General features: G+C 37.3%; 1 protein-coding gene and 1 long non-coding RNA gene across 4 annotated transcripts; both read left to right on the top strand.

The window, feature by feature from the left end:
• The first annotated feature begins 1,607 nt into the window (after window positions 1-1,607).
• LOC104604204 (uncharacterized) lies at window positions 1,608-4,994 on the top strand. Its single transcript, XR_736373.3, has 5 exons — window positions 1,608-1,872; window positions 2,126-2,212; window positions 2,298-2,380; window positions 2,511-2,692; window positions 4,593-4,994. It is a non-coding gene; the product is annotated as an uncharacterized LOC104604204 (long non-coding RNA).
• Window positions 4,995-8,748: 3,754 nt separating this feature from the next.
• Window positions 8,749-11,423, top strand: LOC104604211 (RNA-binding (RRM/RBD/RNP motifs) family protein). Of its 3 annotated transcripts, none has more exons than XR_016076059.1 (5): window positions 8,749-9,302; window positions 9,418-9,516; window positions 9,772-10,053; window positions 10,181-10,382; window positions 11,213-11,423. XR_016076059.1 is itself a non-coding variant. In XM_010268483.3 (5 exons), exons 1-4 carry the CDS (start codon window positions 8,916-8,918, stop codon window positions 10,319-10,321), a joined length of 909 nt encoding a protein of 302 aa, XP_010266785.1. In that variant the 5' UTR covers window positions 8,749-8,915; the 3' UTR covers window positions 10,322-10,344; window positions 11,213-11,423. The 3 variants fall into 3 exon arrangements, 2 of the variants coding, with proteins under 2 accessions (XP_010266785.1, XP_010266776.1); XM_010268483.3 differs by having other exon boundaries at window positions 10,181-10,344; XM_010268474.3 differs by lacking the exon at window positions 11,213-11,423 and having other exon boundaries at window positions 10,181-10,662.
• Window positions 11,424-15,672: the final 4,249 nt, after the last annotated feature.

Raw genomic sequence — 15,672 nt, 5'->3', positions numbered from 1 at the left:
AGAATATCTCTAATAAAGGGCATTCTTCAACATATAATGAGGGATACTTCAGTTTGGACCACCCTAATAATGTTAAAAGCGAACCCTTTTTTTTTTCTTTTAATTAGAGTTGAAGTAAAATGTTGCTTTATAATTTGTGCAGCTGGACGTCATGACATTAATCCATCAACAATTTTAACAGTATGACCACCAGCGAATTTAATGGTAGCTAAGCTTTCCCAAAAAGAAAGAAAAAAAAAAAAGTTAAACTTATCTTTAAAGCTAGTATAGTGAGAGTTCGATCGGTTTAGAAGCCATTTTGTCCATGCATTTAGAATTTGGAAACATCTCGCGAGATGTAATGCGTGGCTGCAATGGCCTGTTCGTATGTTGTTGTGACCATGTATTGAGATTAGATCCGAACTTAGTTAGCGTCTGGTTGACATTGATGCCATTGTTCCAGAAAACGGTGATATATTAGTTTTGCGTTGGAAAAAATGGTCTCAGGAAATGTCTGTTTGTTTGGAATTGTTTTTTCATAAAAAATAATGTTCCAAGTCATGCTTGGAAAATCAAGAAGGTGTAGTTTGGAATTACGCTGAATTTGGTGTTTTCTCTTTTTGCAGTTTATTGCTGCCAATGAGGACGTGCGGCAGCAAAGTGGACTTCCTATAATGGGTACTAATGCCAAAAACAAACATGGAGCATTAGTACGAAACAGAAAGTGTTGTTGCTCTAGGAAACGTCCAATCTAACAGCAACGTTTTCAAACAGAAAAATAAAAGAAAAAAAAGACATCATTTTCCCAAAAAATGGTACTTCCAACTCACACATCAGCAGTACCGTTTTTCTGCTGCATCTTAGCATTGATGCCAAACATATACATAATAAAGCATATGTCGGCATTTTTTAAATGACCATAAAAAATGCATTTGTAAATTGTTAATCTGGCTGATGTTTGTACCGGCGTTTTTTCAAAGATATTCAGATGAATAAAACATTTCCCGAAATGATTGCCCACGAAAACCTAGTATTTTTGGAATCCCGATCTAGTCCTGTACATGGTCCCAACAGTCATATATGGGGAATATCTCAACAATTTTTATTGGGTTTCTTCCCTTGCTCCAATGGGCGGTCTTTTTTTTTTGTTCTTTTTGCTTGATGGATTTTGGGGTGGGAGCGAGCTTTGAGATTCTATAATTCTAGACACGGATAGGGTAGTATTAGGCTAAATCCGACCCTCCTCCAACCTACTATTGGCTTTGATAAGGATACAAGTTAAGAAATTTAAAAAAGAGGTTTTGATATAAAATTTACAAAACCTTCCCCAAATCAGCCCCATTGCCATCCCATACTCGACATGAGCAAACTAATGTATAGTTACAATGGCTGTTGGACCAGATCCGAATTTGATTTTGGATCCACTCCCTACAATGAATACATGACATAGAGATTAGCCCCAACTATGGTTGTACACGTGGGAATACAAGTTTAGACAGCTGTGGCCATTTGATTGGGTTAGGCAGGGAGAAAAGAGGGAGAAGATAATTAGTAGGAAATTCAAACTCAACTTTGTCATTGTCAGCCATCGATTCCTTTTATCACAAACCAGATCTACATATATATATACACAACAAGAGGCAGGTTTTGTAGCGAGTGCTTAGTCTGGAAGTCATCCACCATGTCTGCACCTCTAAATTCAATCTTTTCTTCCATCTCATGTAACCACCGCCTCTTCTGTGCTCGCCGCGGATCCCAAAATACAGTTCTCAGCACTCATCATGATTCCGCGTTTTCGAGCTTTAATCATGGATACGTCTTATTAGCTGAGAAGCAAAGCTTGCAGTTGTCCAGAGCTAGTTGGACAGTCAACACCAGACGCATTACAAAGATGTAATCTTCACTACTCATTCCTTTCCCCTTCCGAACCCAGACTGAGGCCACTCGCTCCTCTCATGGAGCACTAATTAACCACTCACTTCTTTTCATTTATTATATATTCGAGCATCTTGTGTTTGTCATTAGGATCAGTTGTCAAACAGATTGCAGTTCAAAGTCGTTGATGCAGTCGATAAATTAATTCTTAATTATGAGAATAGGGAGTGGAGTCTTAACTAATCCTGATTGTATATATGTATTTGTATAGGGAGATGATGATGATGATGCGAGCCTCCAACAATGATCAACCACAATCTCCAGTACTACTCCCACCTAAACCTCCTTTTCCTGCTTGGTAAGAGAGAGACCACTGAAAATTTAATTACTTCCACCTAATGACCTAAACCTCCCCTCTAGCTTACGTTTTGTATCTCTTAAAGGGTATGTTCGATTTTGCGATCCACATTATCCATACTTGTACCGGCTTGGAAGGACAAATGGGAATAACTAATCAGAATAGAAGGTAATTAACGATATATACAAACATGTTCCTCTCTGATTATAATTCGATCACTTTACTTTTTTTCTATTTTGCAATATTATTTTTTTTTTCTTTCTTTCCTGTCGATCGGGATTGCTGATATCTCGATCAGGTGAGTTCAAAGCGGCCGTGGATGCAGTAGGGAAAGTTGCACAAGACGCAGAAGAGATTATAGAGTCGGTGGAGGGTGAGCTTCCTGAAGGTGGACCGCTGAAGAAAGTAGTATCAGCTGTTGGAAATGCAACTAAAGAAATAGTCAAGGACACCCAGATCACAAATGACCTCATCAACAAGGTATTACTTTGGCTGTAGCCATCCCCCCCCCCCCCCCCCCTCTCTCTCTCTCTCGCTAAATGGACTATTCTTCCTTCTCTGATTTCATTTTCTTCTGCTTTTGCGTAGTCTGGAGGTTCTCCAAAGTCCTCCACTACATTTGATTGCATAAACAATATGCAACTACTACTTTTAATCAATGATGTTGACGGTGTTGAGCATTATCAAACTGTATCAACCTTTTCATATTCGATATATATTGACATTAGTTAAATAATTCTTGACTTTATTACAGATAAGCATGGATGACTTTAGGGGGCCGGTTTAATACTGGCTACATACGCTTAAAGATGAATAGCTTTTTATCTAGCCTGGACCCATTACCTATTCTATAATCACGAACTTCATACTTTTGTTAAACCAATCACATGTTATATTCTGTATCATGTCTCTCTAAATTGGAATCCACCAAATGGGCCTGAATAGGTTTCATCTCTACACACCCTTCAGGCAAAAGTTCATTGGGCTTTTAGCGCAGATGAGCACAGCCCCATCCATATTTTGTGCTGAAATTTAATTAATTAATAACGGAGGTGGTGAGAATCAAACACTAGACCACTTAGTTGAATAAGCTCCCATACCTATGGGTGCAAGTCAAGTGCCCCATTTTAGGATTCTACACTGCATTAGGTGTAAGTTTCCAAGTCAGGCCCCTTCATATTCTAACAAAGCCCAACCCAAGACAACCTCAGTTGCACCTTTACTGATATCATGTCAAAGAACCATTCAACTAACATCATGTTTGGGAGTGCTTAAGTTAAAAATAAGTGCTTATTCGAATAAATACTTATTTGCATTTGGCACGTTTAACAGTCTTTTTCTCCAATAAGCACTTAAATAAGCATTTGTGATTATTTTGTCTTTAATTTTCTTTCAAATTTTCAAAATATACCCTTATGAAAGCAATTTTACTAAATTGCTTTTATAAAAACACTTTTGTGAAAGTACTTTTATGAAAGAACTTTTACAAAAATACTTTTATAAAAACACTTATAAAATCACTTTTGTAAAAGCACTTTTATGAAAATACTTTTGAAAAAGTATTTTTGCGAAAGCACTTTTATAAAATTCAACTAAGTATAATTTTATAAGTGGTATTTTAAAATTTAATTAGAGATAATTTTGGATGAAAAAAATTAAATAAGTGCTTATTGTATAAGCACTTAAAAAACTGAAAAATTTGACTTAAAAAATAAGCCCTTATTTTTAAAATAAGCACTTATTTCGGGTTTATTTCCCAAATACCAATAAGTGATTAACAGCCCAAATAAATACTTATTTGTAAAGATGGCTTAAAATGGTTATCTAACACACACCCACCCCCCACCCCCTAAGAAATTGTTATGTACACGTTACGGAAAAATCCTGTTTCCAAATTTCCTAGTTGTTAACAGAACCTATCTTTCAAACAATCCAAGTTGACACGTTATTTAAGTTAGAATTTGAAAATTAAAAAAAAAATGGCATCTTGACATAAGAGATAAGAGATATGATGCATGTATGATATGAAAAAGCAGGTGAAAAAAAAAATAAAAAAAAAATAAAGCAAGATTAAGTATGATGTATGCACCGACCATATATTATATATGAATTTCCATCAACAAGTAGAAATTACCAAATATGTATAATACCATAGATTATGGGCGTCCATTGATTGTAATATTTTATCTTATAATTGATCGCCATCTTAATAAAGAAGGTTGGTACTTGTAGCCTTTGGTTGAAATGTCCAACCTTAACTAGCAATGTTATCAGTACTTGATATTAGAAAGAGAGATCTAAACTTTAGATGGATTAATGAAGTTTATTTAATTAGTAGAAATTGAAATTAGTGGTTTTCAATTTTTCTGTGAAAATGCAGGTAGAAAAAGTGGAGAAGGATGTAAAAGATATTATCCAGCCAGTGGTGGATGAACTAAAGGACCTGGACAATAATGAGCCAGGAGGCATTAATGAGGAACAGCAAACAGGGTGAAACAAAAGGATCTGTATTTAAGGTTTTTTTTTTTTTCAGGAAAGCACTGAGTGGCTAATCCTATGCACGAATCAAATACGTTTCTCCTGGAAAGTAGAAAGAAATAAATAAGGGATGAAGAAAAGGACTTCCTTGAATTTATCATTTACCTCAAAAAATAATGTATTTAGGGTCAGTAGGAATACGAGTACAAATTTGTAGAGTGTAAAACCTCATATTTTGTATTATTTTATATACAAGTGCAAATATATAGAGTACAAAACCTTATATTTTATATTATTTTGTATACATTTGTATTTGTACTCTTTTCGAACTGAGCCTCAGTTGCATACGGGTGCTTCTATATTTTAATAAAGCAGGATTAGACAGGAATGTCAATCATCGTAGTTATTAGCATGGTTTTTGAACCGTCATTGACCCGGACGGTCAGACCATTCGGCCCGATAACCGTCCAAACAATTGGTTCTATTTTATCCCAAACCCAGTCCTTAACCAAAAACTGTTGAATCAGTCAATGACCCATTAATCCGGGCGGTCGAACTGTCGACCCATTCAACAGTTTTTGGCCATTTTTATTTTTTTTAATTTTTTTGTTAGAACATACCATCCGTTTAAATTGGACGGTCGAACCATCAACCCAAAAACTGGTGGCCAAAAAGGTTCCATTTCCGAGTCGTTTTTTAAAACCATGATTATTAATCGTTAGAGATCTACAAGTGATCAGGACGTGATGTAATGGGGCGGGAACGACATGAATTAGGGCATAAAGATGTGTAGGGCAGATCCATGCATTGCCATTAAGCCAGCAGCTAAATTCAAATCATAAACCGACTCGAGTTCATCTACTACAACAATGTTCAACCTTAAATCATCAGATTGGATTATTTGACTCATGGATAAATTATAAATATATTCAGAAATTATGAATTGGGAATAAGTGTCTTTTTTTTTGTATCAAATTAAACTGAAAAAACAACAGAGTACAGCAATCACTTACTTTTCTAAACTGATTAAGTTCTCCAGCCGAGGAGGAGCCATAGCATTCCACTCGTTCCATCTTTGCGAAGGGGAATTGAACGCTGCTATTTGATGAGCTGCACAGTTAGCAGTCCTGGTAATCTATTTGAAGGAGATCTGCTGAATGAAACCTTTCAAGTTTCAACCAATAAAAGTATATCAGACAGAACAGGCTAGAGCTCACTAAAATGATCCTCATTTTCTTTTAAAATGCCTTCAATTACTTCTTTGCAATCTAATCAATCAAAACTTGCCTGATGCCACATCTGATAGCATCGGCCAAACCACGTCTGATTGCCAGCGCTTCCAAGATTGATATTGAAGAAGAGGCTATTGGTCCACCTCCTATCACTATTAAGTCACTGGAAGCTGATCTAACAATGAAGCCCATTGCCGCCTTCTGAGCTGTTTTGGATTTTGTTGCATCTGAGTTCAACTTAACAAAACCTCTTGGAGGTTTTTCCCAGTGGCTATAGCCTATAAGAGGGGGAGGATCCATTTGGCCAAGGAGAGGTCTGAAAAGAGTGGAATTTGCTTAATCCCAAAGGCTCCGTTTGGAAAGAGTATAAATACAAATTTGTAGAGTATTACAAAACCTTACATTTTATCTTATTTTGCATGTATTTGTATTTGTACTCCTTCCAAACTGTTCAGCTTAACAAAATCCGAAGAGCATAACCCAGTGTTAAAAAATGTTCAGCTAATCAAAGAGTTTGGCCCAACATGCTTAACAAAATTTTAATATCCGGTTCAAAATCCGGAGAGCATAACCCAATTTCGTCCTATCAGTCTAGGTAACACTCCAAACAAAATTATTTAAAAAATTCTAGCAAATAGGATGAAAGGGGTTAATTATGGATCAATCAATTATCCCTCGTCAAAGTATGTTCATTTCTGGTAGACAAATTTCTGATAACATCTTGTTGGCCCATGAGCTATTACATTTCATGCAAAAATCCAAAAGGCCATTAAATTGGACATGTTAAAGGCTTATGGTAGAGTGGAGTGGGCTTTTCTTGATGAAGCTTTGGTAAAAATGGGGTTTGGTGAAAAAGTTGAGAGACTGGATTCAACAATGTATATCTAGGGTGTCTTACAGAGTCCTCATTAATGGCTCTCCAAACTAGGTTATCAAGCCTTGTAGAGGGTTTAGGCAAAGTGACCCTCTCCCATCTACTTTTTGGTGATGATAACTAGATTTTTGTGAAGGCGTGTTTAGCGGAAGGTGATGAAATCCTCTCCAGCCTTAAGGCCATGCATGTTTGGTTTGAAGGAAAAAATAGGGAAAGGAAAAAAAAAAGTAAGAAAATCTATATTCTAGACAAGGTTTGTAAAGGTTTTCCTACTTTTCCTTTCCTTTTCCTACCTTTTCCTTCAAACCAAACATTGCATAAGAATTTTGAAATGGCTTCGGGTCAGAAGGTTAGTCTCTCCAAGTCTGAAATTTACTTTAGTGTCAACGCCCATCCCAAACTAGAAAGAATTTTATCAAAGTTTATGAGAATCAGGAGTAAGAATGCCGAGTGTGTATCTTGGGCTCCCCCCGGAGGTTGCAAGATGTAAGAAGGACACCTTTAATTTTGTGGTGGATAGGGTTTCTAAGAGAGCGAGTGGCTGGAAGCTGCAGGTAAGGAAGTATTAATCCTGTGCTCCCGGTGACACTATGTCAGCCATTGTGTGAGGAAGTTGATCGTATTCAAAGAAGGAAGTTGTGGTGGGTGTGGGAAAAATAAAATTGGGTTAGGTGGGAAACTTATGTAGGCCCAAAAAAAGAGGGAGGGCTGGAGTTTAGAGACTTGAACTTAGCATTACTAGCGAAGCAATATAATGTATGAGCTATGAGGCTTATCCAATATCCAAAATCCTTGCTTGGCCAGATCCTAAAAGCAAAGTACTTAGTGTGGCAGATTGGAAATGGCCAGGAGGGACCTCAGTTATGGACTTGAAAAACCTCATGATTGATTATATTGTTTGATAAGGTGAGTGATTTTATCATCCCAGCTGATCGATCATGGTAAGTTTTCCGTCCCGTTAGATCTCGGCTTACCACCTTGCCTATGCGGCTATGCCCATGATCTTAGTGCTACGAGTGGAAAACCGTAATGGGCCGGGTATTTATAGGCTGATATCAGCAGGTAGATCGATCCTAATTTGTTGTGGGAATTAGTGTGGAGTAGCTCTGCTAGAGCTACTGCTATTCCCAAAATTAAGATGTTTATGTGGAGGGTCCCTCTCCTTCACCAACAGCTTGCTTGCCTGTTTTATTTGTCTAACTTGCAAAACAATTTTTGCGAATCAGACCTCTGATCCATCCTCTTGTATAGTTGTCGTACTGATAGGGTGAACGGGCTATTAACGCAGATCCAGAATTTGTCGTACACCTCTGCTAGCTCCCAGCTTTTTTGCTGAAGCTCAAGCTCAAGCCATTCTCTCTGGTCTACGGTTGGCCGAGTCGGTGGGGAAAGACCGAAAGACCATTGCATCCGCTTTTCCGACTGTGACTGTGAATTATTGCTTAATTGTTTGAACTCTTCATCGCCTAGCGAGATCTGGCCTAATTTTGTTGATATTTTAATTTGGCTGAAAAACAGAAGCTCTCATGAACAGTTATCTTCTCTCATACGTGTAGGAAGTAGGAACTAGGAAGGCGAATGGCCTGGTTGGTTTTAGCTCATTAATTTTCTTGCTGGATAAGTTGGTCGGCCCAAACCCATTCCACTATTATCATGACAACAGCGGCGTTGGGGTGTTTAGAAACTAATATTTGCTCAATAAGGATTGACACCACCTCTCATCAAGTTGATTATTAAACATGTCCAGGTTCCAAATTCAAAATCACAACATATTAGTTTAAGCAATGCATTTTCATGATATTTTTCCGAATATTATGTTGCAACTTGCAATAAGCCTAAGTTGACACGTGGACGGTGCAAAAGTACCGCATCCCTTGATGCTTCATAGAGCCGTGGAGCATTGAATACTTCCTTCAAGATAAAAATCTACAGAGGGTCTACGTTATCCAGCCACAGAACAGATAGATTGTAAGAATAAGATAGATAGATAGATAGATAGTGAAGGGAACTCGAGCTATTGTCGAATGTTCAAGTGGGAGGGAACAAACCAGCTCAGAAGTGAGAAGTCAGAACTAAACAAATCGAGAACGAGAAGATAGTAATAGACCTTTCTTCGACGATGGCGCTTCGTCTTCCTTGGCTGCCGTCGACGCTGTCGGGTGACCAACACTGCCGAACAGCTCTCTCGCTGCAAATACCTTTCCAAACGAAGCTCTCCTTCTCGACATCGTCTATTTCTCCTGGACCTGGTCTAGACTTTCTTCCCAACACAACGAAAACATCAACAACAGGGAGGAGGAGAACAAATCTTATCTCGTGTGCAACCGAACAGCAAGATTCCCCTTTAGCATCAACTTCTACAGTTACGGTAGAAAGCCCTGTATCTGGAGCCGATGGTGAAAGTGTTATCCAAACGAGATTGATTGCGCAGAACGTACCCTGGACCTGCACTTCTGAAGATATCCGCAACCTGTTCGAGAAGCATGGGACAGTTGAAGACGTCGAGGTTAGGTTCAGGAAATGAATTATACAATGTATTTCTCCTTCTTTATTTTACTCTATTTCCCTTTCTTTCTTCTATTTCCTGAATTTGGTTCCTGTCGTTTCATTGTCATATTTAGCTCTCCATGCATAACAAAACCAGAAACAGAGGATTGGCATTTGTTACCATGGGTTCCGAGGAGGAGGCTCTTGCAGCTCTCACTAATCTCGAAGCGCAGGTAAGGTTATTGACTTCTTGTTATTGGGGCGGATACGTTGTCATGGACACGTTTCTTTAGGCTATGTTTGGTTTGAAGGAAAATGTAGGGAAAAGTAGGGAAATTTATAAAGGTTTCCCCAACTTTCCCTTCTTTTCTCTACTTTTTCCTTCAAACCAAACATAGCCTTAAGTCTTTATATCTCTGTTGTGTTTGATTTGTTTATTTTCCTTCCCTCTTCTCGTTGAATATATTTTATTTTCGGGTGTTTAATAGGAATTCCAGGGACGTGTCTTAAAGGTGAATTATGCCAAATCATTGAAGAAGAAACCTTCTGTGCGACCGGAGCCCGTGATAAAACATAATGTGTTTGTTGGGAATTTGTCTTGGAGGGTAAGGTCTAGAGACCTTAGAGAGTTCTTTGGTTCCGGAACTGGTAATGTTGTCTCGGCAGAAGTAATATTTCAGAGTAACCCCAGAAAGTCCACTGGATATGGATTCGTTTCCTTCAGTTCCCCGGAGGAAGCAGAGGCAGCTATTTCTGCTTTCAGTGGCAAGGTAAATCTAATTCTTAGGATTACATGTGATGGACTTGCAGTTTGGGAATTGGGTATGTTCTGAATAATCAATCACTTAGAGAACTCTCTCTCTCTCTCTCTCTCTCTCTCATTTGGTATTGCTGCAGAAATTGATGGGAAGACCAGTTCGTTTGGCACTTAGTAAAAGAGATTTGAAAGGACAATCAGAAGTGGGCAACCAAGTTGAAGAAATGTCAAATGAGGTGAATGGTGATGGGGAGCTGTCAGACAACTCTGATGAAATGTGAAGATTCACATTTGGATTTTGGAGGTGAGACTCCTCTTCCTTCACTATTATTTTCTTCGCAGGTAAAGCAACTTCGGCCCCAACCCTCCAATAAGAAAAGCTATACAACCTCCAGTTCGTTTTAAGACAATTAGATTATGGACTCAAGTCAATCTTGTATCTTGGATCTGTGGCAACTGATAAATGCATATGAGTTGCCCAAAGTTTTAATCTGTTACTAATGTTGTCATTTTACCTGTATTGAATATGCAATATTCTTTTGAACTGAAAAGTATCCCTCTCTTTTCCTATGCCTTCCTTTCTTGATAAATGACAAATTTTGATCAAGAAAATCTACAACAATTGCATTTTGTCCCCCTTCAGTAAAGAGATAAAATTACTTTTCCCATCCTTAGCCTGGGAACCTGCAAAGGAGAAGGAACAAGAATCATCCAAGTTAGCTTTTGTGCTGGTTCACAGTCAAGGTTTTATTTATCAAAAATTGAAGATATCTTCCTTTTTCTTTTTAATTGGACATATAATTGTTATACTGTGCAGAATCACTGAATTACAGAGTTCTATATACCAGCTAACAGAAGTCTACCAGAATAAGTCACATGCTGTTAAAGAAAATCTGTTTTATAGAATACGAAACGTTATGAATGGATGGAAGTATTTATAAGTAATAGACATAACCATAATATTACATTAAAGTTGTAGATCTTTCTACATAACCCACAATTTTCTGTTTAGTTTCTCATCAATTAGCTTCTTCTATTTGTTCCTTGTGTGGTCCTACTTTATGGATTTCCTAATCATGAAAATGAAAGTAAGTGTTCAGAAATATATTCATCCTCTGGTTGGATATACTCTATAGAAGGAACCATTATCCATTGTTGGTTCTGGTCACCAGGGGTCTTGGAAGTGTGGAGTGGGTAACAGACCTAACCTTCAGCATTTTCTTGCGTTCAATGGCTAGCTGCTTTCCGAATGCACAGCTGCAACGTGCTGTGAGGGTGGTGTGAGGAGCAGATTTGAGTTCTTTCTGTGAAATGTGAAATGTAAGCTTCTTGCCACTATACCGCACTCCATAGTAATGTTAAAATAACACAGGTTTCAATTTATAACTTTTAGTCCAATTTTAGACAACTTTAAAATTAGTATTTTTTTAAGTATTAATAGAATCTATATTGCTTTATATTAAACTGTTAATTCTTCTAATTTTCTAGCATTCCCAAGGCTCAGTTTGGGAAGAGTGCAAATACAAATATGCATACAACTGTGTTCCAATAATTCATACTTCACATGAACTATTAATATGCGTTTCGTGTGTGTTTGTATATTATCTAATGGCCATTCAAGCATCAGATTTAGTGTCATTGATGCATTTGTAGGATTCTTAGGAGTTTCCCTAATATATTCATGCGGGGGTGTCAATTGGACTGGATTTGGTCCAATCCGGTCCAGTCCAATGTGAGTCCAATACAATATAAATTCATTACGGATGGACCATGTCTAATCCAATCCAATGAATTATGTCCAACCTAAGCCATTGAGTATTTTACACCATTTTGGACTGGTCCAATTTAATATCTGGACCATCCAATTTGTTCAAATTTGTTTTAATTTAGATCGGTTTTAATCCAAACCTGGTCCATTGACACCTATATTCTTATCCTCTATCAATAGACCTGATATTGGCTCAATCCAACCCAATCCAATATAAATTCATTACTGATGGACCAGGTCCAATCCAATCCAACAAACACTTTGGACCATTATGTCTACACTGGTCCAATTCAATATGCCTGGTCGGTCCATCCAATCCATCCAAATTGATTTTGGTTTGGACAGGGTCCAATCCAAAACTGGTCCATTGACATCTTTATATTCATGTATACCTTATAATTCCACTATTGCCATGTATATCCCAATATAAGAACCTATTTTCCAATGTTGATCTTGCCTATGTGTAGGGGTGTCAATGGACCGGTTTTGGATTGGACCCTGTCCAAACCAAAATCAATTTGGATGAATTGGACGGACCAACAAGGCATATTGGATTTGACCTGTTCAGACTTAATGGTCCAAAGTATTTATTGGATTGGATTAGACCTGGTCCATTTGTATGAATTTATATTGGATTGGATTGCATTGAGCCAATATCAGGTCCATTGATAGAAAATAAGAATACAAGTGTCAATGGACCAGGTTTGAATTAGAATTAATCTAAATTAAAACAAATTGGACTGATCCAAAATATTCATTAGACTGGATTAGACCCGATCCATTTGTAATGGACTCACATCGGACTGGACTGGATTCGACCAAATCATGATAGACTGGATACAGTTCCAACGACTCAAACCCACATTTTCACACGTACCAGCTTAACATTTTCCAATCACACCTAGCAGTGGTTGAAACATGAGTCGTGCGTGTGAATAATTACATCATGCGAGTCGTCAGAATGGAATCAGGGGTGCAATTCGGATTGGCCCATTTTACACTGGATTCTCTCTCCTCAGTCCTCACTTGTCAAGAACGGAGATCAAAATAGAAATTGAACTGAGACAACCCCGTCCCCTCTTCTTCCAAATTTTGTTGATTCCTCTGCTAAAGTTTGCAGAATTGGTTACTAATAAAGAAAATACATGGATGTTACCTACCGTTGGATGGCTAGCTGTTGAGGTTCGAGGAGAGGAGAAAAGAATTCCACAGTAATAGTAGAAGCCCACAGCCATAGGTTCAATGATATCCGCATTAACATTTTAGGCTATCTTTGGTTTGAAGGAAAAAGTAGGGAAATGAAGGGAAAGGTAGGGAAACCTTTACAAATCTTGTATAGGTTTTTCTACCTTTTCCTATATTTTCCTTCAAACCAAACATAGCCTTAGAGTATCAGTATATATCAGCCCATATCAGTTGAACTGATAGCTATTAGCCAATGCCCAACGGTATGAGTTCAGATCTCCCGACTATAATACATTGCTGGCCACATTTACCCAGCTGCACATATGGAATATCAGTTGTATTGTGATCACCAATATTTTCAATATGCCACTGGACGAGCGTAGCCATGTGTTGTGGTCAGTAAATCCGAACTCCCAATGGTAAGTCTTTTATCAGTCTACATTTATTGATACGGAATAATATTGTGGGTTTATTGAGCGATGCAGTCCTCTTTTTTTTTTTCTTTTTTGAGAAGTGATGCAATCCTATTATTTTAATACATTCTCATTCTCATTAATTTTTATATATTAATAATTCTTATAACTACACACGCTCTATCATTAACTCCAATATTCAGGTATTACTCCTTATTACATCTTATATTCATAAAAGTGGTAACCAATCAGGTGAGATCTATCAAAATTCAACAAAATCCGAAAGGGCTGTAAATGGATCGGATTCAACAAAATCCGAACAGATCCAATTAATAAACAAGGGCATTTGAATCCAATCCAAAATTTGATCAGATTTGAAAATTCCGAATCTGATTTGACTTAAATGACACTTCATTTTCAAAAAACAAGAAAAAATATTTATTTTTTTTAAATTATATATACATAATAAATTAATATAAATATGAAATGCTTAATTTATTATATACAAACTTTTATATACTAGTGAATGTACGTGCAGTTACACGTGGCAGTATGAAAGATTACTGGCCAAAGGAAACTATACATGAATACATGGTGATCAAAATATTAAATGTAGTTAATTCACCTCAAGCATGTTAACAGAGAAATTGAAGATTATTGGCAAAGTTTTGCTTCCTACATAAGTTTCTGCATCAACTTTAAATGCTCAAGGGAAAAAAATTCAGATCAGCAAAAAAAGGGAAAGGAATTGAAGAAAAAAAAAAAGAAGAAAAGTCCCTAATACCTATATCAATCCGGTTTTTGAGCTTCAACAAAGACTTCTCATTGTCCTCCTCTGCAACTCTCAACAACCTCTCTAATAGAATTTTATTCTCCTGTAAACCGACTTCTTTGGTTGCACCCCCTACTCAAGACAATAGACCGTTCCTTATATAGTTATAAGTGAGCAGTTTTTGAAATGGGAGTAAAGGACATATATGCCCACTGTACGCTTAGACAAAGAGGATACAAAACGTCTAGTGAAAATTCCAGAAAGAAAGGCACTCTTTTATAGGTAGTATAGATATAGATAATATATGAAATTATATATTTATATATCTAGATGTAATTATATTAATTTTATATATTAACATCAATAAATATTATAGAATAATCAGATCAGGTGAAATTAAATCCAAATCCGAGATAATCAGATTGGATGTCGAAATAATCAGATCAGGTGATTTTGGACTTTCCAATTCCCTTGACATCTCTATTGATCTTTCAAAACCCTTCCAGTGTTATTTGAACATTTCCGTGATCTGTCCAAATAATTCAACTATTAAAGTGTGTATTTCTTATCCATATAACACAGGCAGGAATGCTCCATGGGCTGTAAAAACACTCAAGAGTACCATGATCACAATGGGAACCACAACTCCTACATGACCATAAAACTCTCATCTGTCATCTCCACTCTCCGGTATATTTCGTGACATTTCAGAGGTTTCTAGGATAAAAAATAAAATCAACTAAAAGGCTTCGAAGATGCACAATTTGACGGGTACAATGAAATTCGGGATTATGATTTGTTCTATTCTGTAGCGAGATTAGTTGAGAAGACGGTATGATTTTCCAACAATCGCAGGTTGTATCCAAAATGAGAAACTTAGTTTGTTGAGTGCCATGCAACTGTTACAAACTCCGGGAAGCAGAGTAGACATTATGACCAGAAAAGAGATAGTTTGACCAACTCACTTCTCCAGGAGTCATCACGGTTATTTCCTTACTTTAACTGGATGAAATTGCTTAGGCTCAGTTCGGAAGGAGTATAAATACAAATATGTAGAGTGTAAAACTTCACATTTATGTACTTGTACCGTACATATTTGTATTTATACTCCTTCCAAACTGAGCCTTAAGATAGATGTCTCCATTGCGGTCATAGAACAGAAACAAGCACGCCATAGCTGCTACATACCAGGCAGAGAGCAAGGAAGAGAAGAAAGAGGAAAGATGATGCGGGTAAGCTGACATGGTGCACGCCTTTTGCTATTTGCACTACGCTCGGGCTTTGCTGGTGGTGTACGATTTACATTAGGTATTAAATTACTCCTTTCCTGAATCCTGATGGTTAGATATAACGATTCTTGTTGCCAACCAAGCACGAGGATGAAGATAAAGTCTTGTCAACGCCATTGACAATACGGAGAGCATTCCATTTGCTCTAGTCAGATCTTATGGCGATTCCGTGCTAGTCAGTACTTCTGCAAATGTATTCATACTT

The sequence above is a fragment of the Nelumbo nucifera genome, chromosome 5 (assembly GCF_055504915.1).
Source record: "Nelumbo nucifera cultivar China Antique chromosome 5, China Antique-T2T, whole genome shotgun sequence".
Lineage (NCBI taxonomy): Eukaryota > Viridiplantae > Streptophyta > Magnoliopsida > Proteales > Nelumbonaceae > Nelumbo > Nelumbo nucifera.
Note: the sequence above shows the minus strand (reverse complement) of the source record. Positions and strands in the feature narration are given on the sequence as shown.